Consider the following 21237-nt stretch of genomic DNA (forward strand, 5'->3'; position numbering starts at 1 on the left):
GGCCTCGCCGCCTGGCCGCAGAGGAGGCGCGGGGCCGGGAACGCCGGCCAGCCGCCCGGCTGCCGGCGGGGGCTCCGGGTCGGTCGCGGCTGCTGACGGACCCGCGCGAGCGCCGGGGAAAGTCTGGGAAGCCGAACGGTGCCCGCGAGCCGGGGGCGCAGGTTGGCGGAGCCTGGGAGGCCGGTGGCTCGCGCGCCGGTGCTTCCAGCCGCCGCCAGGCGAGGCGCAGACTGCAGCCGGCAAGGCTCGCCGGTCACTGCCCCCCTGCGTCAGGGCGGGTGGCACAGGTGGGGTGGCGGGCAGGGGAAGCGGGCTGGGAAGGGGAAGCAGCGTGCAGCAAAGCCGGGGCCCAGGTCTTGGGCAGCTGCACAGACAGGAAGAGGGCCCGGGAGGCAGGAGGGAAAGCTGAGGGGCTAGAAACTTGCACGGGTGCGGGGAGGTGTTTTTCCAGAAATCTGACTTCTGTGCCCAGAACTCTATTCCGGGCTTCCCTGAGAATCACAGCACACATTCTCCTGCTAAAACAGTGCCGGTGCCCCCCAGAATCTCACCGTGGAAATGAATGCCCCTCTTTTATACCTGCAGGTCAGTTTTCAGCCCACGCAGGTCCGCTTTTCAGACAATGCATGGCTCTGGTCAGCTTTGCTGGGCTTCACAGAAGTCCCTTTCTCCGCATCACTGCAGCCCATTTTACAGCTCCATTCTATCTTCACAGGAACCCCGTGAGGCCGATTGGGCTGCGAGTGAACCACTGGCCCAAAGTCTCCCAGCGAGGGGGGGCTAGACGAGTCCCACACGCTTCCCTGCTGCACCAGAGGGGCTTCCTGGCACTGCCCCCTGGCAGGGCAGCTGGGCGATCTGCTCTGTCCTAACCGCCCCCCACCACCCCCACTTCCCACTTGCAAAACTGGAATGCTTTGATCTCACTCGCAGGGCTGTCTGGAGGATAAACAAAATTAACGGGACAGCGTAAATGCAAAGGTAACTGCTAGTTTTTGTGAAAACGCTCCAGGGATGAGCCCGTTCAGCTCCTGCTGGCCCTGGCTGAACCCAAGACTCCCGCCGTGGTTCTCACCTACCTGGACGATCGCCTTCGACCCTGCCACTTCCAGGACCTGCCCACTGCGCTGCGTGCCGTTCGGGAGGGTGAAGTTGACAATCTCCGCATACTGGGCAAACTGCAGGAGGAAGCAACGCCAGCCTGGTCAGACGGGCACCCGGCCGGTGCCGGGCGCTGTCTCTCCAGAGCGAGTCCACGGCGGCACTGGCAGTCGGCGCTCACCGTGGGGCATCCACCGGCTCTTACGCTCTGGGTGAACCTGTTCTGCCACGTCGAGGGAGGTGGCCTTGAGACCAAGAGCACGGAGGCAGGGCAGCTGTGCCAGGCGAGAGGCCGAGGCCGAGTCCGGCCAGCAGCGCAGGGAGCCAGTGGAAGGGCAGCAGCCCGGCGACGGGGCACTGGCCAAGCCCTGGAGCCTCCCGGGTTGGCTCCTGGCAGCCCCAGGCAGGGCTGGGAAAACCCTGGAGAGCAGTGGCAGCCACGCGTGGGCCTGGGCCAGCCCTAAGAAGCAGCCGCTTGGGCCACCTTCTCCTTAGTGTTCAGCCTAACCTACCTCGCAGAGTTGTTGTGGGGACAAGGAAGGGAAGAGCTCAGGAGGGCAGGGGAGCATTTTGGGGCCATCGTCACATTCTCTGCTTCTCTGAGAATCATGGAAACGGAGCTGCTCTCTCCAATCGTCCAGCTGCAGAAAGGCCGGTCCGGTCCCTGAGCCGCTCCTTCATACGTGAGCCTTCCCCCGCCCGCCCGGCCCGTGACGGCACTGTTTCCCCGGAGCCTTTGATGGGGAATTTGATGGAAGCTTTTTGGAAATCCAAGGACAGGGTGTCTAAGGGGCCGCTCCTGTTTGTGCGGTGGGTGCCGCTCCCTGAAAGGGCGGGAAGGCACCTGAGCAGCGTGGCAGGTCGGCACTTGAGGCCCGGGGCTTAACTATCCTGGGGTGGGGAGCTTCGGAGGGCCACACGTATCCACCTGAGATCATGCGAGCAATATTTGTTTCCCCCGCTCTTCCGTGCCGGACAGCTACTGCGACATCCCAGGTATGTTAGAGCCAAATAGCAACACCATCATCGGCCAGCTCTGATGAACAGCCATTCCCTGAGCGTACGCAGCTGTTCGTTTCCCCCTTCCTGAAAGTTCGGCACTGTCGTGACTTCGGGCGTAACTGCAGGAGCGTGTGCCTGGTGTGGCTCACCTGCCACTGCCCAGGTGGTCGCCTGGGAGGCCCCTGGACTGCGGAGCCGCAGATCTCAACCCCCCCCCCCGGTCAGCCATCAGCACATCTGACCACATCTGGTTCTCAGAAGCGGGCTGTGGAGGTGGGCCCAACCCCTGCAGCTTGTTTCCAGAGCCCGGTCTTCGCAGGTATACTGCCTCTGAGCATGGAGGTTTTATTTGGATCCAGCCATGCACGCTGCACATCGCTTGTTCGGAACGGCTGCCTGTTCTTGTGCTGAGACAACACCCTCCTCGCAAACGTGCCGTACTTTGGCTGAGCCCGTGCTTTGGACATTGCGCCTCACCACTGAGAGGTGGGGTGGGGGGCATCTTTGTCTCCCGCTTTCGCTGACCTCATTCATCCCCTCTTGTGCGTGTATCAGAAAGGAAGGCGTTCGAGGGACTGAGCACTGTTTGGGCACAGCCCAGCAAAATGCCAAGCGCGCCTCCCGTCGCTCGGGGCATGTCTGCTCCTGGAACGTGTGACACCGTCTTGCTGGTCGGCCACTCCCAGAGCCGTCGGCCCGGCTGCTTGTGGGCAGCCGCCGCCCGGGCAGAAACGGGCCCAGCCGGCATCCGTGCGCCTCCCACTCGGCAAGCCAAGCGGATCTTTGTGGGAGCCAGCCGCTTGCAGCTCAGTGCGGCTCCTCCCGAGCGAGTGCGCCCGACATCTCGCATCCGCCTGCTCCAGCGCACGCTGCTGGGGAGCCATAATTCGCAGCCACCGGAGGCGATTAGGGGGTGTGGCTGGCGCCGGACTCGGGGCCAAAGAAAGGGCCCCCCGGCCCAGGGCTCCCGCAAAGAAAGGAAGGTGAGGGATGAGGGCCGCAGAGGCAAGCTCCGTTTCATTCCTATCATCAAGAAGATGCCATCGATTAAGGAGGGTTAACGTGTGTAACTGCAGGTGCTCAGAGGATTCCTTTAAAAAAGGCTTGCTTAGCAAACGGCTTCGTGTTTATCGTGCTAACACACCGGGAGATGTGGAGCATGGAACAGCCGCCAGGACAGCAAGGGGCATCCGTTGTGCACTTCAGAGCAAACACACATGGCCAAAACTCCCACCTTGGCCCCACAAAGCCACAGGGTCCAACGTGCAGAACCGCCTTGAAAAGCCCTCTCCAAGCGGATGCCCTCTGGAAGTCTCAGGTCGCTGGGGGATCATGGGAGTCGTGATCTGGCACACCTGGGGGGCATCCCCTTCCAGAAGACTCAGCCAGGACAGTAACATGGAGCCTCTCTGTTCAGAGGCAGTATCCATGAGAACTGCAGCTGCTGGGACAAAAACCAGGGGAGAGCCATCCCGTGCCTTTGCTCCGGGGGGGGGGGGGGCACGGGGCTGCTGCGAACCCCAGCACGGCTCTTGTGCAGGCTGCTCCAGGATGACTCTGGCCGGGTTTCATTCCGCTAGGAATGCCGGGTGAGCCGCTGGTGCTGCAGCCCAGGCCAGTGGGGCCGGTGCCGAGGGAGGCCTAACCCCAGCCAGGACTGCAGCCTCAGAGGCTTTTGTTCACACACGGGAACCAAAACCGGCCTGAACTTGCAGACCACCGAGCGCTTCACTGGCTGATCAGCCACGGCCCAGGCTGGCTCACCCATTCATGCCAGCGGCCCCAGTTGCGGCCGTGCAGAAGCACCCAGGGCTGTGCTTTCGCGCTCCAAACGGGTCGTGGGGCTGGATCAGGGCTTGCTCTAACGAAGGCAGTCGTGACGCACAGCCGCCGCAGCCCAAAGGCACTAAGTGTGCAGCATCCTCTTCCTCCTCCACCGCACTTTATATTTGCACCACAAGTGGTTAAGCTTGGCCAGATGCCAGTTGGCCCAGGGATGGGCAATTGGCCTCCCTTCGCAGCGTTTACGTGCGCGAGTCTCTTTGGCCACTAGAGGGCACCCTTTCAACCCAAGGCTGCCTACCTAGGAAGACGGGAAAGGGGCGGGTGGGGGGCTAGTGACCCCAGACCCAGTCAAGCAACTTCGGTGGGACCCTAGAGGAAAACTCCTCCGGAAATTTCAGTGGGCGTCCCTCTAGATGGGCACCCCAGAGCGGGAGCACCGGCTGAGCCCTCAGACGGCACTGCAAGCAAATCGCTTTGGCCTGGGTCAGAACTGCTTCTGCAGAAGGGCGATTGGGGGGGGGGCTCCCTCCCCTGGGGCTATTGAGGCCCGTCACACACTCAGCTGCTGGGGAAAAAGGGAAGAATCGCCTGCTGGGGGGCAAGTGCCCCCCCGCGATCCTGGCCTGGGGAGGAACACTGGGGTCTCACCTTGGTGGGATCCCTGAACTCCACAACACACAGTGATTCAACAGGTGCAGCTTTCGGAGCACCCACCAGGGGGCTCCCCCTCCCGTGACCAGTGAGGGCCTGCAGGAGACGCAGGTCCCTCCCCAGCTGGGTCCTTTTCCAGGGGAGCGTGACGGCAGCCTCCATGGGCACGGGGGGGGGGGAACGGGGTGGAGGGCAGAGCCCCAGCGTACGACTTGTGGTGCCTTCTTTGGCACCTCGGTGCCGCTGGCCACTTTTCCCCAAGCACAGGGCGTGGGCTCCCCCGATGGTGATTTCGACTCGCAGTCCCCCCCTCCGACCACCCCCGCGACCCGCACAGCAGCCGTCGCCTTGTACCTTCACGTTGTCCAGGACTACCAGCGGCCCGTTCACCCCGCAGACGGTCCAGTAGGCTGTGGAAAGAAGAAGCCAGGCGAGAGCGGAGTGAGGGGGCGCTCCAAAGGGGGGACCATGAGCCGGTGGGGAACTGGCAGGAAGGGGAGGCGGGGTGTGCCAGGTGGGGTGTGAGCGAAGGCACCTCACGAGGACCAGGCGGAGGAGAAGAAAGGCACAGGAAGGGACGAGGGGGAGGCCCAGGGAGCTCCGGGGGAAGGCCAGCGTGGAGCATCACAGGAGAGCTGCAGTTTGAAGGATCCACGGGGGGGCGGGGGGGTGCGGGGGGCAGGGGGCAGCACTGCACAGGCCTTCTGGGCAGGGGCTCCGGGCAGGAGGGGCAGCAGGGATGTTGGTCTTGGCCAGACAAGTTGCAACCGTTTGCGGAAGGCTTCTCATCAAAGTCCTAACTCTAAATCTTAGGTCTCCGGGTGGCGCAACGTTTTTTAAAGAACCACTCAGATATCCATAAAGCGCTTCCCCCTCGCTATTTCCGCCGACGGCCATTTTGTCCAGTAAACACCCCAAGGGGGAGACTCTCCCTTGAGGGAATCCATTTGCCCCATTCTCCTCTGCCCCCCGTTCCTGGCCTTTCATCCCCGGGCGACGTCCTTAGAAGATGCGGACACAGGCAAGGTCCTGCTGGGTCTCCAAGGGGGATTCGGACCGGAGCCCCACGTAGCGACCCCCCAGGTGCCCCCGGGAAGCCCCCTTGCCACATGCTCACGGGAAGGGCCCTGCCGGATCAGGCCGGAGGTCCAGCTGGATGGGCATCCCCGTTGCACAGCGACCGCGCAGCTGCCCCCAGGAAACCCCCTAAGCGGCCAGGAGAGCAGCACCCTCCCACCCATGTGCCCCAGCAGCCGGGGCGCACAGGCCCCTGCCTTTGAACCCTTGCGACTAGCAGCCACTGGGGCGAGCTGGGCACGCCTCTGCTGCTGGCAGCCTGCATGGGATCGCGCCTCCCCCCCCCCCGGGCAGCAGAGGAGTTCGCTCCCCCGGAGCCGCTCGGCCCCCTTGCGGGTCCCCGCGGTGCCCCAGAAGGGCTCGGGTGGCGGGCAGGCCTGGCCAGCTCCAAGGGCGGGGGGGGGGGGGCTTCCGTGGGCCGCCCCCTCCCCCTCGGCCGTGTCAACTCCATTAGGCCTGACGCGCAGAGCCACCATTTCTGTAAAGGTCACGACCTCCCAGTCGGGCTCAGCGAGGTCCGGCCTCTCCGAGCTCACACATCTGTGCCGGCCCAGCGTGCCCGCTGCGAGGGGACAGAGGGCAGGGGGACGCGGGCTTGTGTGCGCGCCCAACGAGGGGCTCCCCTTTGTTGTCCTGTTTCTCTGGGCTGCCCCGCTGCTTCTGCGGGGGGGGGGGGCTTCCCACCTTCCCGTTTCAGAGATCGCACCCGCCACCGCTCCGCTGGCATCCCCTGGCCGGGCGCCCCGTCACACGCACCAGCACCACCAGCACCTCCACCCTGCCGACGGCCCCGCCACTGGCCACGCTGCCCGGCGTGTAATTAACGTGGGATTACAGCGCTCGCCCACCACGCACACTCACACACACGCACGCACACCCTTCCCGCTGCACCAGGGGTTCTGGTGACAGCATCTGCCGTGACAGCAGAGTGACTGGGTGAAAGGTCAGCTTAGCACGTTTCCAAATGTCAGGGCGTGTTGTCTGCAGCGTTAATCCACAGGGGAAGGGGCTCGCCGCGCTGGACGGGCAGAGGGGCCTGGGCCCGGCCCCGCACTGCCCGGACGAGGAGCCAGGAGCCGCTGCCCTCGCGCTGGGAACCAGCCGGGCCAAAGGGGGCGGAGGGCTTCGGGAGCAAAAGAACCGGCCCGCCGGCCCGGACCAGCAACCCGTGGCCCGGCCAGGCGCCACGGGCTCCCCGGCGTGGTGGCTTGGCTGTTGCCCCCAGGTCCGAGTGCCTGCCGTGTCCACCAGCTCCACTTTAGAAGGAAGGCGCCTGGCAGAAACCGGAGGCCTTTTCCAAGTGGGAAGAGTGGGGCTCGGAGGCAGAGTCCGGCATGGCTCATCCTCAGCCCCGCGTTGTGCAACGTCTCCGCTGCCCAGGTGCGCTTGCCAGAACGGGGGCCGGGGACGAGCACCGCCATCAACGCCGCCCCGGCTCCCCCGGCCCACGCGTGCGGCAGCCCCCGCTCTCTCCTGCCCACGCCTTTCTGCCGAGCTGCCCTTACCCTCCCAGGCTCCCTGAGGAGCCGGGCCCTGTGCGACACCCGCGTGAGCAGAGGTCAGGGCGCCTGCACCCCGGTCCTCTCTGCAGCCACCCCCACCCTGCCTGCGGCCCTCTTGCTCTGCAGCGCGGCTGCTCCTGCACATGGAGGTTCTGCTCAACTGCCTGCCAGCCAGAGGTCCTTGCACGGAACCCATTTTCAGTCCATCTGCTGATGATCACCAAGACCCCATCAGTGACCTGGGTTTAGCTTGAGTCTGATACTGAGCTTCCTGGTCCCACGAGCAGCGATCTCGGACAGGAATCCCAACCGGGAGCCCAGTCCCGATGCTGCCCAGCCAGCAAAGCGGCCACGGCCCCAGCGCCTCGCGCTCGCTCTGCCTTGCCGCACGGCACGTGGCAAGACTCTCCAGGGCGCGTGTGGCCAGGGCTAAGCCACGGCGTTTGTGCCCGTGTCCGTGGCACCCGTTTCCACGCTGCTCCAGCTGCTTGGGGGCGTTCTCTTTTGCAAGGTGGACCGAGTGGTGGAATATTCTAGGTTCAGGCGGGCTTTATGACCCCTCATCAGCTGAGCCAATATTTAGGGGGCTTCGGTCAAGCAACAGAAGGAAAAGCTCCCTCTGGTTTTAAAGGCTGCAGCCTGTGTTGCCCCAGAGACTCTTCCTTTTTAGCTCTGTAGATTTTTTGTTTTTGTGGGGGACTGGCTAAAGCCCCATTCCTTTGCCCTATAAGCCCATGTGCATCATATTATTATTATTAGTAGTAGTAGGAGTATTCCTAACCCTAACAATAACAACAACAATTGAACTTATATACGGCCCAATAGCCCATAGGTTCTCGGTGATTTACAAATTTTAAAAGCATATACACACTCAGTAAAATAACCTTATTTAAACAGAACAATGAACAAGAAAAAAAATACAATGAGACCAACAAACCAAGGCAACTATACACGGCACAGGAGCAGTAATTTTGTAAGCCGCCTAGGAACTTTTTAAAGTAATTGACAGCATAGAAATGGAAATATAGATAAAAATAAACACATAAATAATAAAAGCAGTATGAAAACCACGCTTCCCTATTAAAATACCTGGAAAATGAAACGGTTTTCACCTGGCACCAAAAAGAGAGCAAAGATGGTGCCAGGCACACCCCTTTGGGGAGCATGTTCCAAAGACCCGGTGCCACTCCTGAGAAGGCCCTTCCCCTGGTCCCCACCCCCTTGCTTCTTTTGGCGGGGTGTCCCTGAGAAGGACCTCAGCAGATGATCTTCGGGGCTGGGCAGGCACCTCCATCTTTCTGTCACCCCAGACTCAGAGAGAGATTGCCCAAAGTTGGCTTTGACCTCGCAGCGTGGCGAGGCGGAAATTTCTCCCTCCGGGCTCAGGCTGATCTGGCCTCCTTTTCACATTTTAAACATTTCAGCTGTTTAAAACGGATCCCATGGTAACACATTTACCATTTAATATTATAAATAGAGGATGGCAAACAGGGGAGAAGGCCTCTTCCATGGGGGCTCCTCCAACTACAGGATGGTCTCCCTGGTGAGGCCCCCCCCCCGCCCCTGTGCCAGCGTCGTCACATTTCAGGCACCGGGAAAAGAGACTCCTCTGTTGCAAGCCCTGCGGTGGGTGGGCTGTTTTTTTATTTATTTATTTATTTATTTTTTGATTTATATCCTGCCTTTTTCCTACAAAGGGCTCAAGGCAGCTTACATCTCTTCCTCCATCTTATCCCCACAACAACAGCCCTGTGAGGTAGGTTGGGCTGAGAGTCTGTGACTGGCCCAAAGTCACCCAGTTGGCTCCATGGCTGAGCGGGGACTCGAACCCGGGTTGCCTGAGTCCCAGTCCCGTGCTCTTAACCACTGCACCACACTGCCTCTCTATCTGGTATGTTTTCTATCTGGTATGTTTTAATTCTGCCACAAGTCACCCTGAGCTGCCTCCTTTTGAGGCAGGGATCTGATAAACCCTTTAACATAATAATAGAAATTAAAACACACCTGAAGTCCCTACTGGTATGGTATGAGCATCACTGGTAGGCCTCTCCCAACCCATCCAGTCCTCCTTCTTATACCACAATGGCTAAGTTTCCTTGGGGACCCTTCAGTTCCTCTGAGCCAGGTCCCCCGGTTGTGAGGTTCTACTGGGGGCCTCTCCATTCGACAGCTGCAGGCCCTGAGCTGCCCCCCCCCCCCAGTGATTGTCCCGTGCTGGCCCATTCTTCCTCGCCTAGATCCTCACACATGTCCCAGGCCATCTGTCATCTGGAGGCACAATGGCCTCGGAGCCCAGGGTGGAATTGCGGCGCCTGTGAGAGCGGATCCCCCTTTCCGCCAACAAGCATGGCGGCAGAGTGGCGAGCAGGCACCCCTCGAGGAAGCCAGGAGGAGCGGAGTGATGCCTGGGCCACGGTGCATGGTGGGCCCCCTCCCTGGGTGGCCAGCTCTCCCACTCCCCGGACCTTTTGGGATCCCCCTTGGCAGAAGTGGGGGGTACTTGCTCCGAACCCAGAAGAGTCCCAGCAAGGGACGTGCCTCCCTGGTCCCCCCTCCCGGGCTCCGTTCTGGCCACTGGGATGGCCCTGAGAGCAGGGGTGCCCTCGCCAGGCGCTCTCGCGGCACGCGCGTCCCCACGCAGGAGGCTGTCGTGAGAGGTGGCGCCAGTGGCTGACCTGGCGGGCAGAGTGCCCTGGCCTTCCCAGCAGAAGGGTCCCAGCTCACAGCGTGGGGGGCAACTGAATCCGGCCCTCAGACCGAACAAAGGTCAGCGCCCCACCCTAAATGGCTCTTGATCACCTCTGCCTGAGCGTGAGCAGGGGCCTTGGGAGGGGGCTTCCTCCTCTGCCTGCCCACCCCCAGCCCGCTTCTTCAAGCTGCCCGGCAGCAAAATGCGGCTCACTGTCCACAGAAACCAGACAACTCTCACGACAGGCGGAACGAAGGCCAACCTCCTTTTAGGACCTGCAAGCAGATTGCTGACCAAGGCTTCGGCCAGGTCTGCTGGGCTGGCAGAGCTGGCAAGTAGATGAAGACAGGTCTTAATGCCACGCTCTACATACCATGCTAAACAAGGAGGAAAGGTTTTCTCCCCTGTACCTGGTGATACACGTGCAGGTCACTCAGGTGTGCTCTGAATACCAGCTGAAGCTGAGTGATTTTGCTCCAGATCGAGAAAGGTACCACAAATGCTCCTGGCTGCCTGGAGTGGCACACTTCCTCTGGGGAGGCTTGCCAAGGAGATGCGGGGGTCCTGTGCATTGGACCCCTTCTGCTGGGCATTTTTGCCCCTTGCTCCCAGGCCCGGCTCCAGGCCAGGTGGACTGCACAGCCCAAAGAGCCTCGCTCGCTTGTCGACCTGCTGGAGTGCTGAGCTCGCCCTGTCGAGGCCGCTGGAATGTGCCCCCATCAGACAGGGCACGGCAGCAGTGAGAGACGAGGCGTTTGGGGGAATAATTGAGAGACGCATTGTGGGGAAAAGCCCCGCTGATGTCATGCCGACCTAGCACAAACCTGGGGGGCGACCGTGCTCGGGATATTGTGCTTTGAAGGAAGAATTCTGCCGGGCTGGACAACGCGTCGAAGAGAAAACCGAACTGATCGAGTGGGGTAAGCAGCGTGTCAGCAGGAAGGGGTGAGCGGCGGGGCTTTCTTACCCTGGGAAAGCGGCCGAGAAGGGAAGCATGGTGGCAGGGGTGCAGGTTGCGCCTGGTGTGGGGAAATCAGCCGGGGAGGAGTTTCCCCCCTCCCCCATAATGCCAGCACCCATCATGAGGCCGGTGGTGGGAGGCTCGGGACAGAGAAGGGGGAGGCCTGTGTCGCACAGCGTGGAGTCCGGCAGGGCAGCCCCTTCCATGGGAGGCACCGAGGGCCGCCTGCTCGCGTGGCTTCGGAAGCGGGTCGCACGAATTCACGGAGGAGAAGGCCCCATGGCCATGCATCCCGGCGACTTCGTGCTTTGTCCAGTTGCAGAGGCAGCTGCAGGGCAGTGGCTGGGGAACATGGGCATCAGGGTGCTTTTGCATGCATCCCCTTGCTGGGTGGGTCTGCTCCAGCAGGACTCGATGGGCAGCCTGTGGGGCACCCAGCCTGGGATGGTTCCTGCACAACCAGCCAGGTGACCCCTTAGCTGCAAGGTGAGGCGTTCTGGCTTTCCCGGGCACTGCCGTTTTCCTCCTTGTTCTTTTGTTTTGGTGTTTCTGTCATTTTACGGGTTTTGCATGTATTTATTAATTGGATTTGTAGCTTGCATTTCTCTGAAGAAAATGGCACTTGGCAGCTAGTGCTTAATGCAGACCGGATGGTAATCCTTTTATTCTAAGCCACTCTGGGATTCTTTCGGATGGAGGGTGGCGGACGTGTTGCCCAGCTCAAAGGGCACTATTTGGAAATGTGACAGATACGCTTTTAAATTTTTAACTGCAACCTTCTCTTCATTTCTGGAACGGGATGGAGTGCCTGCCAGTGGGTCTGCACGCCAGCCCTGCAAAGTCGGACAGTTTCACCCATATTCCAGGGCTGCCCCCACCTGTGTTAACAATTCCTATTTGCATTTAGTGACTTGTATCCTGGGCATGCGGCAGCCATGGGTCCCTTTGCCAGAGCTTAAAAACTAGGTCAGAGCGAAGCCTGGCGATGGGCCAGTTCCGTCATTGGGCCCAGACTTGCCTTCACCCGGACCTCAAAGGTCACGTGCTTAAGCGGGTCAAGGGTTACGAGCAGTCAGATATGGGACACAATTGTTCCTTGGCCCAGCTTTAACATAAATGGCAACATTGCCAGAAAGCTTTTTTTTTACACAATATTTGGTGAATTTGCAAGATAAAAGCTAGAAATGCACTCAGGTAATGAAAATATTGCAAATTATTGCACTGTATCTTTTGCGTTAAAAGTGATGATTGATTCAATGTAAACATTTGTAAAAATTGCAACCCTGTTTCGGCATTTCTTCTTTGTAATGCCAGGATGGCCTCAGAAAATGGAGGCGGCCTGGCTGCCCTCACCTGCTGGAGGGGTGCCGTGAGCAGTGCCACACAAGGCGTAAGGCCAACCTTCAGGTGTGGCATTACCTGGACAGGTGTTCCTCAGGTGCTTCCTGCATGGACCTCATTAATACACGGCTGGATCATGGGGGCAGAATTAGACTGCATGCCTAAGGGGGGGGGGGGTGAGCCGCCTTGTCCTCTGCACAGCTGAGCATGGCTCCTGGACGGTCCCTCCACTGCCCTTTGCAGGATCAGAACCGAGCCCGGCCCAGCAGCCTGGCCCAGCATCTCGGGTGCCCGCAGGGGGCCGCAAGGGGTCCCCGCTGAGTGGGGTCCCAGCTGCCCACCTTTCCGCAAGGGCTGCCGCACACCAAGGCCCTGATGGACCGTGAAAGGGCTTTCAAAATTCATCAGAGCCAGGAATGGTGGCTGAAGTTCTAATCCAGTCCAAATGATCACCTGGAACCAGTGCAACTGGGCAACTGGGGGAGGAAGGCGAAGGGCGAGGTGGGACTGGCACAATGCAAGTCTGGGATGCCTCTTTCTTTCTTTCTTTCTTTCTTTCTTTCTTTCTTTCTTTCTTTCTTTCCCTTCTCCTTTTTAAGAAGTGAAAGAACGTAAGATTAAGGGAAGGAAAGGCCCACCACCGGAAAACGGCAATTCAGATCATTAAGGGGTTGAGTTGCTCCGAAAAAGAAAGGGGCTTTCCGTCCCCCTGGGCAGGGCAGGGTGGGTGGCCCGAGGGTTTCTTTGCGAGGTGAAGCGAGTCAGGGGAAGAGGGGAAAAGGTGGAGAAAAGCTGTTGGGCATGATTGTTGATTCTGCAAATGAGGGGGGGGGGGGGTGTGTGCGTGTGAAACACACACACACACACACACACTCACTCACACTCACACTCACACACACAGAGGTCTTTGAGTCGGGCCTCCTCGTTCCTCGGATTCACAGCTCCCATCAGTGGTCAGCTGAATTAACCCTGACAATTGTGCGCTATTAACTCCCGTGGGGCAGGAGGGAGCAGGGGGCGGCGGGGGGGTGCAGGAGCAGAGGAAATCGACCGTGCTGACAAAGGGGACAACCAACGACACCCGGCCGCTAATTGCTTCCACTCCGCGCCCCCCTGCGCCCCCCTTCGCCGGGCATCTGTTGGGTGGGTCCCGCCCGGAGCAGCCTAAGGGCTCCTCTGCAAAGTGCCTGCCTCTCGGCCGAGCGTCTCCTCCCCGCGCCAAATGCCCCGATCCCTCCCCACTCTCTTTCCTGCCTTCCAAAACCAGGGCCCCCAAATGGGCAGCGATGAGAGCTGATCACTGAATGTCTCTGTGAATGCTGCTTAAATAATTGCCTGGCTTTTAGCTCACTCATTATATTTAAATAAATCTACATATCCCTGAAGGCTCAGCATAAAGGCCCTTCTGGTGCTATCCAAAGCACCAGAAATGTGTGCCTTAGTGAGCAACATTCATGGCTGGGAGGGAAGCTAGTCTAATTCTGCGGCCCCCTTTCCGGGCTTACTGTACAGCCGAGATAGCTGCAGGTAACAAACAATTCTAATTTTCAAGTCCAGCCCCACTGGCTAATCAACTAAAGTCTGACTTCATGAAATTAGCTAAAAAGGGCAGGCAGGGAAATCGTGGTGCTAAGCTTTAGCCAGCCATTTTGGATGCCTGCCCGATTAGCAAACTGGATCACAAAAAATAATTTGTGCACACTGACTCTGAAATACCAGTTGGGGCAATTAAGTGTTTAAAGCAGCGAATGAATGGCCAACAATCGTACTTTCTGGGTTTTGGTTTTTGCTGAACCGCCTGTTCTGCTCTGCCGCTGTGACACACCACCAAGTCATCTCCAACTTACGGCAAGCTATGAAAGGGGGCCTCCCAAGAGCATCCCCTTGATGGCCCTGCGCTGTGCTTTGGGACCCCGGGGCTGCGGCTTCCCTCGCGGCAGAGACCCACCTTGGAGGTGAGGTCTGCTCACCCGGTGAGTGCAAAGCAAACACGGCTTGTTTTTCCGTCTAATGGTTTTGTTTCTGTCAGCGCTTCTGGAGAACAGCATTAATATACTTAAGCCTCACTGAAACAGGTGCTGGGGAGGCTACTGAGGTTTACACGGTGCTGGCTCAGTGGGGAAAATCCGTAAAGACATTATTTTCTGTGCTTCTCTTCACTGCAACAAGGTTCTGCAGAACTGCTCCTCCGCTTTCCGCAGTGGAACACTCCAGCCACAGTATTGCCTTGAGACTTTCTGTAAAATGGGCCCACAACTGCTGTCCTAAGAGCACCTTCTAAGAGAAACTAAGGGTTGTATCATTTTGGTTAGCCCCAGTGGAACTAGGAGGTCCACTACAAATTAGCCATTCATTATTGGGTTTTTGGACTTCTTTAGATTTTTGATTTTATTGATTGAGGTATAGTTGAGTTTAAAGATAAATTAGCTGGCTTTTTGGAAAAGTGCTATACTTTTTGGAAAAAATCTTAAAAGAATCCATCAATTAATAAGGCAAAACCTATCCTGCACCCCTAGAAAATGGGGGTCTCCAGGAGCAGGCAAAGGGTCAACCCTTACTCCTGCCAGGTCTCTGAAGAGTCTCCCAATTTTCTCCTGTACCCACAAATTGCAAGAGTTCCGGCCCAAAGCAGTGCATGCTGGGGAAAGCGCTGGGGGGGGGGGAATCCTACAGGCTGTCCTTTTTGGTGGAACCCACTGGCATTACTAAAGTTACTTAATTACTTAATTATCTATTTATTACAAGCATTTATATCCTGTCCTTTCGCAGAAGTGCTCAGGATGGCTTACATATAAAACACAGTATAATCAAATATCATTATCATATATAATTATATATACATTGTATAATTTATTATCTTTATTCTTGATGTTACATTTGATGCTTTGAGGGGTGCTTGCGTGTTTGGGCATTCTGGAGAGCACGTCAACCCATCTGAGTGAGGCGATTTTGGCCTCAGATACTAGGCAGGGGGTGGGGTAACTAAGGCAAGGAAGGGCCTTTCCGGTGGTGGCACCGAAGTTCAGGAACGGGATTGCTGGACGGGGCCACCTGAGGCCACCCTGGTGGCCTTTGAGCACCCAGGCGGTCCTGTGCACCTCACCGTGCCTGAGCGCCTTCACGCTCCTCGCACTGAACGCTTTTAGCTCCCGGCTGCTGCTGCCGCTCCCAGTGCTGTGGGGCTTCAATCTGGCCTTCCACGGCCTGTGGGAGGGGAAGAGGAGGGCAGCTGGATGGGGCCCCAGCGCTCTCCCTTGGCCCTGAAGATGCGGCGGTCCCACCAGGGCCCCCCTGCAACCCAGGCCCCCGCATGTGCTGCGGGCAAACCCAGGCGGTGGCAGAAAGGGGCCTTCCTGGCGCCCCGGCATGAACTGTGGCGGGGGCGAACTGTTCTTTGCAGCATTCCAAGATGCAAACATCTGTTCCAGCACTTGACCAGGGGCTACCTTTGTACTCCTGCAAGGCAATCCTGTTGCTCAAGGGGGCCAGGAATATCATAGAATCCTAGAATGGCACAGCTGGAAGGGGCCAGGGAGGCCATCAAGTCCACCCCCCTGCTGGTGCAGGACACGGAGTCACACCGCCCCACTCCGAGGGCTGCCCAGTTTCTTCTGAATGCCTCCAGTGCGGGACATTCAAAAAGAACACATGTGCTACGGGATGTGCATCCTGGCAAAGACCCAGAGCACGCCTAACCCACCTCACAGGGCTGTTGTAGGGTCAGTGACAACCACCCTGACTCTGCCCTGAGTGTCTCACAGGAAGAGGGGCAGGATCAAACGGAACCCGGACGGCTGCCTGCTTTGCTCCTTCACCCCACGGCGGGCGTGTGCATTATGATGGGGGAGGGGGGAAGGTGACATGGAAGGAGCCCTGCCCCCACACGGGGGTGCCATGCCTTTGGATCGCCCGGCTGGCATGGCCAGCTGAAGCCCTGGCCTGACCTTTGGGTCCGAGGGGGCACGGGATGCCGCCGGGGCTGGAGTTGGGGCAAGGGCCCCACAGCCCAGCAGGGCCCTCTGGCAGGGGGCCCTGGTGGCACCCCCCCCCACTCTCCCCCTTGCAAGCTGCCCTGCCTCTCGCTCTGGCCCAAATCGCAGGGAGCGTGAGATTGGAGGGGGGCTGCCCCGGCCTCCGGGCCTTCTGTTTGCTGAGCAAACAAGCAAGTGGTCGGGCTGAGGAGGAAGCCGAGGAGGAGGAAGAGCAGCTGGTGCTGCAGGCAGTGACATGGCTGACCCATGGAGGGAGGCCCCGATCCCGAGCCGGCAGTGGGTGGCGCCGCTTTGGGAGGCTGCCCAGGGGGTCCCCCGCAAAGGAACGCCACGCTCGATGGCTCGCCCCGGACCAGCCCTGCGCCTTCACCAACCCCAGGCAAAGGGGCCATTCTTTCGCACTGGGCCCAGCACTGCAACACGCCCTGCACAACAACCCTGAGAGGTTGGCCGGCATTGCCAGCCCCAGCGCACAGGCAGGGCGGCCTGGGAGGGGCTGGCAGCAGCGTGGGGGGGGGGCTAGAAAGGGGCCCTGGGCCCTCAGCTAAGGCTTCCCGAGCTTCTCCCCCTTGGGCAGGCCAGCCAGCCGGCCGGCTGGGGACCCCTCCCAGACGCTGGCGGGCTGGGGGACGCTTGGGGTGCCCGCCACCGCCGCGCGGCGGGTGGGAAGGGCCCCCCCTGGCGTCGGCGGCGCGCGCGCTCCCTTCCCGGGGCCCCGAGGCGCCCGCACTTTCCCGATGCTCCCTTGCGCGCGCGCTCCCGGGCTCCCTCTTGCGCAACCTGCCCATTGTGCGATGTGTCAGTTTGTGCAGCGCTGTCAAACACGTCGGCCCGTCCGAGCGAGCGGGGCTTGTGAAAGGCGCAGCGGGGGCCGCGCGCTATGCCACTAATTAAGCGGCAGCCGCGGAGGTTCCCACACACACCTGCAGCGTCACGTGACGCGGGGCCCGAGCGGGGGCCGGCGGCGCCACCCGAGCATGAACCGGGCCGGGCCGGGCCGGCCGGGCCCCGGGAGCGAGGCTTGCGCAGGCTTTCCGCCCTCGCCGGCGCGTTTCCCGGCGGGTGGAGTCTCCTCGCACGTGTCCCGGGCGCGGGGGGGGGGGCGGCGCGCAGACCGCCATCCCGACCCTGCTTGGCCCTGCCGCAGGGGGACCCGCGGTGCCCCCATTTATTCCGCGCCCCATTCTGCTTTTAAGGAAGCGGCCAAGTGCTTGGCAGGCGCCATCGTGTTCTGCCGGCTCACACCCGCCCTGCGAGGTGGGCCGGCACTGCTCCCCTTGCGACGGGAGCGAGCGGGGCGAGGGGAGGCCTCTGACACAGCAAACCCCGAAATCCAAGGGCAGCGGCTTACTCCTGTGCAAGCTGAATGCGCGATGCGTGGGGGGAGAGGGGGTTGTACGGTGCAGCTGCGCCTGTTCCCTGCAGAGGGCAGCACGGGCGCTTTCGGCCCACGGACCCAGTTCCGTCCCCAAGAAGCTCAGAGGGCCGCGTTCTGGGGCTCGGCCAAGGGTTCAAGGCGACGGGCCGGCGCACCAGCATGCTTCATCTCAGAGCTCTCGCTCCCCGCAGCTGAGCATTCGGGCGGCCTTTTGGACCCGCGTGCAGGGTTGCCCGGAAGCCTGGAAACTACCCCAAGTAGTTTCTACCCTGGGGGGGGGGGTGTGCCAGAAAAGGGGGCTCTCAAAAGGGGATCTTGAGGTTCTGGAGGGCTGGATGGGGCTCTCAAAGGCCAAAGGGTCCTACAGCCCCCGCACCGGGCTTGACTGGAGCCACCTGGAGCACGTGGACCGGGGAAGTAGGACTCTGCTTTCCAGGGCTGTCCTCCATTCGGTCACCTGAGAGCGCAGGCCCCAATTCCTGATTATGGTTTAGGTCTTGCAGAGAAAGTCCCAGGGGTCCCAGGCACCCCCCCACACACACACACACACTCCATCTCTTCTGCTCTGTGTCCACCCATCCCCTTGGCCGTTCCCAGCAGCTTCTTCGGAAACCTTAAAGTTCCCATTGTCCAAGAGGCACTTCTCACCTCTGGCCTGCCACAAAGTCTGACCCTGGCCTAAACGGCCGGGGGACCTGGAGAAGAGAAGCTGGGCCGGCCCCTTTTCTGCTGCCTTCCCGGGCGAGCCAGCCAGCCAGCCTGGCTGTGGCGGGCGCTGCGCATGAACCCCTCTGCTGCTGGACTGAGTGGCCTTCTTTTCTGGCTCTGCTTTTCACTGTTGCCCGTAGCAGATTCGGGTGTACGCTGCTTCAATTAACTTTCTCTTGTATTCTCGGTTTTATGATTGCCAGCCCCTCTGCCTCACGGGGTGCCAAGTCTAGTGTAAAGACAGGATAACACATAGAAATCCAAGAAAGCAAGCAGGTGTTTCCAGCTCTGGGCCCTTCCAAGCGCCAAGCGCCCAGTCCCCCTCCTGCATCTTCCGGCCGCTGACGCTAGTCCACCAGGGTGCGAAAGGCCACCCTTTAAGGGGGGCGCGGGGGAGCGCAATTGGAATGACACATTCCAGCACAGTGGTAACCCCTGACCCTGCCGTGCCTGGACCCATTTTGAACAGCGTGTGCCTTCACGCCTGGCAGAAGAGGTGTCTTGAAGGTTATGGGGGCTGGAAGGGCAGGAACAGGCTGGGGGAAGCAGAGAACGGCGCGCACCCTTCAGCTCCACCATCCAGCTCCTTGCAAAGGATCCCATGGGGAAACGAGGCTTGCCTTCTCTCACATGGGGGGGGGTCCTGCTCCCCCCTTGCAGAGGACTCCTCCGCATTCAGCACTATTCCTGATGTGTCGCCTTGCTGAAATTCTGAGAGCCCCGTTCCTTTCGCAAGGAACCTAGAAGCTGAGTCTCTGGGGGCAAGTGGGTCGACCCCATCTCTCGTAGACCCCATTGGAAATGTGTGGACCCAGAGAGATTTGCCATGTGCTGACACAACCCTCATATCCGCACCAGGCAAAAACATTTTTCTAGCCATTTTAACAATACATTTTAATAATGATTTTTAATGACTGGATTTAACGTTTGCAATCCCATATCATTTTATGGTTGCTCCCCCAGTGAGAACATACAATGAGCTATTTATTTATTGCTGCTTTGATGATAGTTCATTGTTTTTATGGAATTGGCCTCTCTTATTAATTTTATTGTTTTAATGTGGGTGCAGGTGTAATTTTAAATGCTGTGACTGGCCCAAGGACTCCAGTTGGACTAGGGAAGGGGATACAAATGTCAAAATACGTAAATGAACGAACATCACAGCTCCTGAAGCCGATTGCGAATCCTCGGAAAGAGAGCCGACAATTCACTTTCTCCGGGCAGGTGGGCCCGTGGCCCATGGAGGCCTCCCGTGGCCCGTGGACTTTTCTGAGCCTGTTGCCAGCTCCCAAGCCCTTGCTGCCAAATGGCTGCGGAAGGTTGGTGGCCCCCGAACCAATTTTTTCACCGTCCCAGTGCAGCTCTCCTCGTGCCTTGCCATAAGATGAGAGCGACGGTTTTCCCTGCTTGCCTTCTGCTGGGGAGGGGGGTGTGATCCACAGGGGGCTCCGAGCGGTGAGAACTAGACCCTAGACCCTGAGAAGTGGCCCAGCTCTGCAACAGACGCAGGGCGCATGCTTCTCTACCGTCTTTGGTGGGTGCTTGGGAGCCCCGACAGACAGACAGACGGCGCTGCAGAGAAAAGCAGGTGCAGGAAACAGTTGAACTGTGTGGTGCGGGGAGGGTGGCGTCCGGGGTTATGACCCTGGCCCTGTTTGGAGGGACCGGAGAGCTCATCCTTCCTCCCACAAGCCCCTCCTCCCCATCTGTCCCATGTGCCCTCTTCCAAGAGGCCCGTGTGGGGGCATCTGGGGGGGGGTCGCAGGACGAGCACTGGGAAGGCCTGCTGCCTCCTCCACTATCTCTCCCTCGTCAGTGGCTTTTTCATGGCTTAAAAATGAAGAAGAGCAGAGCAAAGACCGGGGGGGGGGGGGGGGGGCCTCTGGAGCCCCCAGGAAAAGCGGGGGGCGCGGGGGGTTGAGGGCCCCAACAAAGCCGTCCCTGGAAGTGCGGGGGGGGGGAGTCACCTGAAGCAGAGGCCATGCCTGCAGGCCTGCGCCCGGCCTCAGGGGATTCACGAGAAGGTCCGAACAGGCCAGACGGGGAAGGGAGGAGAGCCTTCCTATCTGATGCCTCCTGCACAGCACTGGATTGCCCACCCCCCTCCCTGAAAGGCCCCCATGGCCCCATTTGAGACACCCCTCCAGTTTCAGCCTCAGTGGGGGAAATGAGCAGGAGCCCCGCCAGGGAGGACCGGAAAAGTGCGACAGAGCTTCACAGCAGAGAGAGGACCGCACACCCTTTCGGGGAACTGGTCCAGGACTCCATCACCCCCACCCACTGCTAATGATTGGCTGGGGATGATGGGAGGTCAGAATATCCATAGGGCAGCAGGTTGGTGAAAGCTATTTTGGCATGATCAGGCACCAAGGGGATGAGAGAAGTGGCTGTCCTTTTCCTCCGGGAGAGAGTGAGTGCCAGGAGACAGGGCGACTAATATATCCCTCTTTTCCTGCAGAGTTCAGGGCATCCTGTATTTTATCCTGTGAGGTAGGCTAGGCTGAGAGGAGGCAGCAGGCCCAAAGCCTTGGCGGCAACTGGGAAGCGGAGAACCCAGAACCCCGTCTGTTGTAAGCTGCACCTTTCCTGATAAGTGCAGCTGTATCTGCCTCTTTGCTTAATATACACACACGTTGCAAGCTAAGTGTTGCAAGCAATTTTCCTGCTGTAATTCATTGTTGATATTAATTTAACCCATGCACCTTTCCCTGTGCACTTTTCTCTGTTCCAGACATACGTCTGTTTGTACATATGTCTTTTACTTAAAGAACTCCTCTGCAGCATTTGGAGAAGAGTGAATTTTGAAGGTTAACTGCATTTTGGTTTGCATATTAGTTCAAACGTGTGAAATTAGGCTCATCCACATAAAAAGGCCAACAGAAGAAATGACTCCCTCATCATTCTGATACCGTCTCCAATCAAACTCTCCTTTGTGCCAGTTCCACTTGTCGTTCTGAGTCCTGGCAGCTTGAGACCACACTTGTTTAAAGCCAAGTATAACACTTCTTGAAAGCGAGTCCCCCTGTTCGTATTTTATGGCCATGCACACT

General features: G+C 59.3%; 1 protein-coding gene across 1 annotated transcript in view; it reads right to left on the reverse strand.

Annotated features, from left to right (window-relative positions):
* The window catches only part of ATP6V1B1 (ATPase H+ transporting V1 subunit B1), a 44169-nt gene that overhangs the window by 20770 nt on the left and 2162 nt on the right, over positions 1-21237 (reverse strand). Inside the window, exons 2-3 of the mRNA XM_044428930.1 lie at positions 4894-4949; positions 1080-1178 (exon numbers count right to left, since the gene is read on the reverse strand). Of these exons, the coding sequence (XP_044284865.1) occupies positions 1080-1178; positions 4894-4949 (155 nt within the window). The remainder of the gene's footprint in view (positions 1-1079; positions 1179-4893; positions 4950-21237) is intronic.

Source organism: Varanus komodoensis, unplaced genomic scaffold (genome assembly GCF_004798865.1).
Source record: "Varanus komodoensis strain SLA01 unplaced genomic scaffold, ASM479886v1 scaffold2, whole genome shotgun sequence".
NCBI classification, from domain to species: domain Eukaryota; kingdom Metazoa; phylum Chordata; class Lepidosauria; order Squamata; family Varanidae; genus Varanus; species Varanus komodoensis.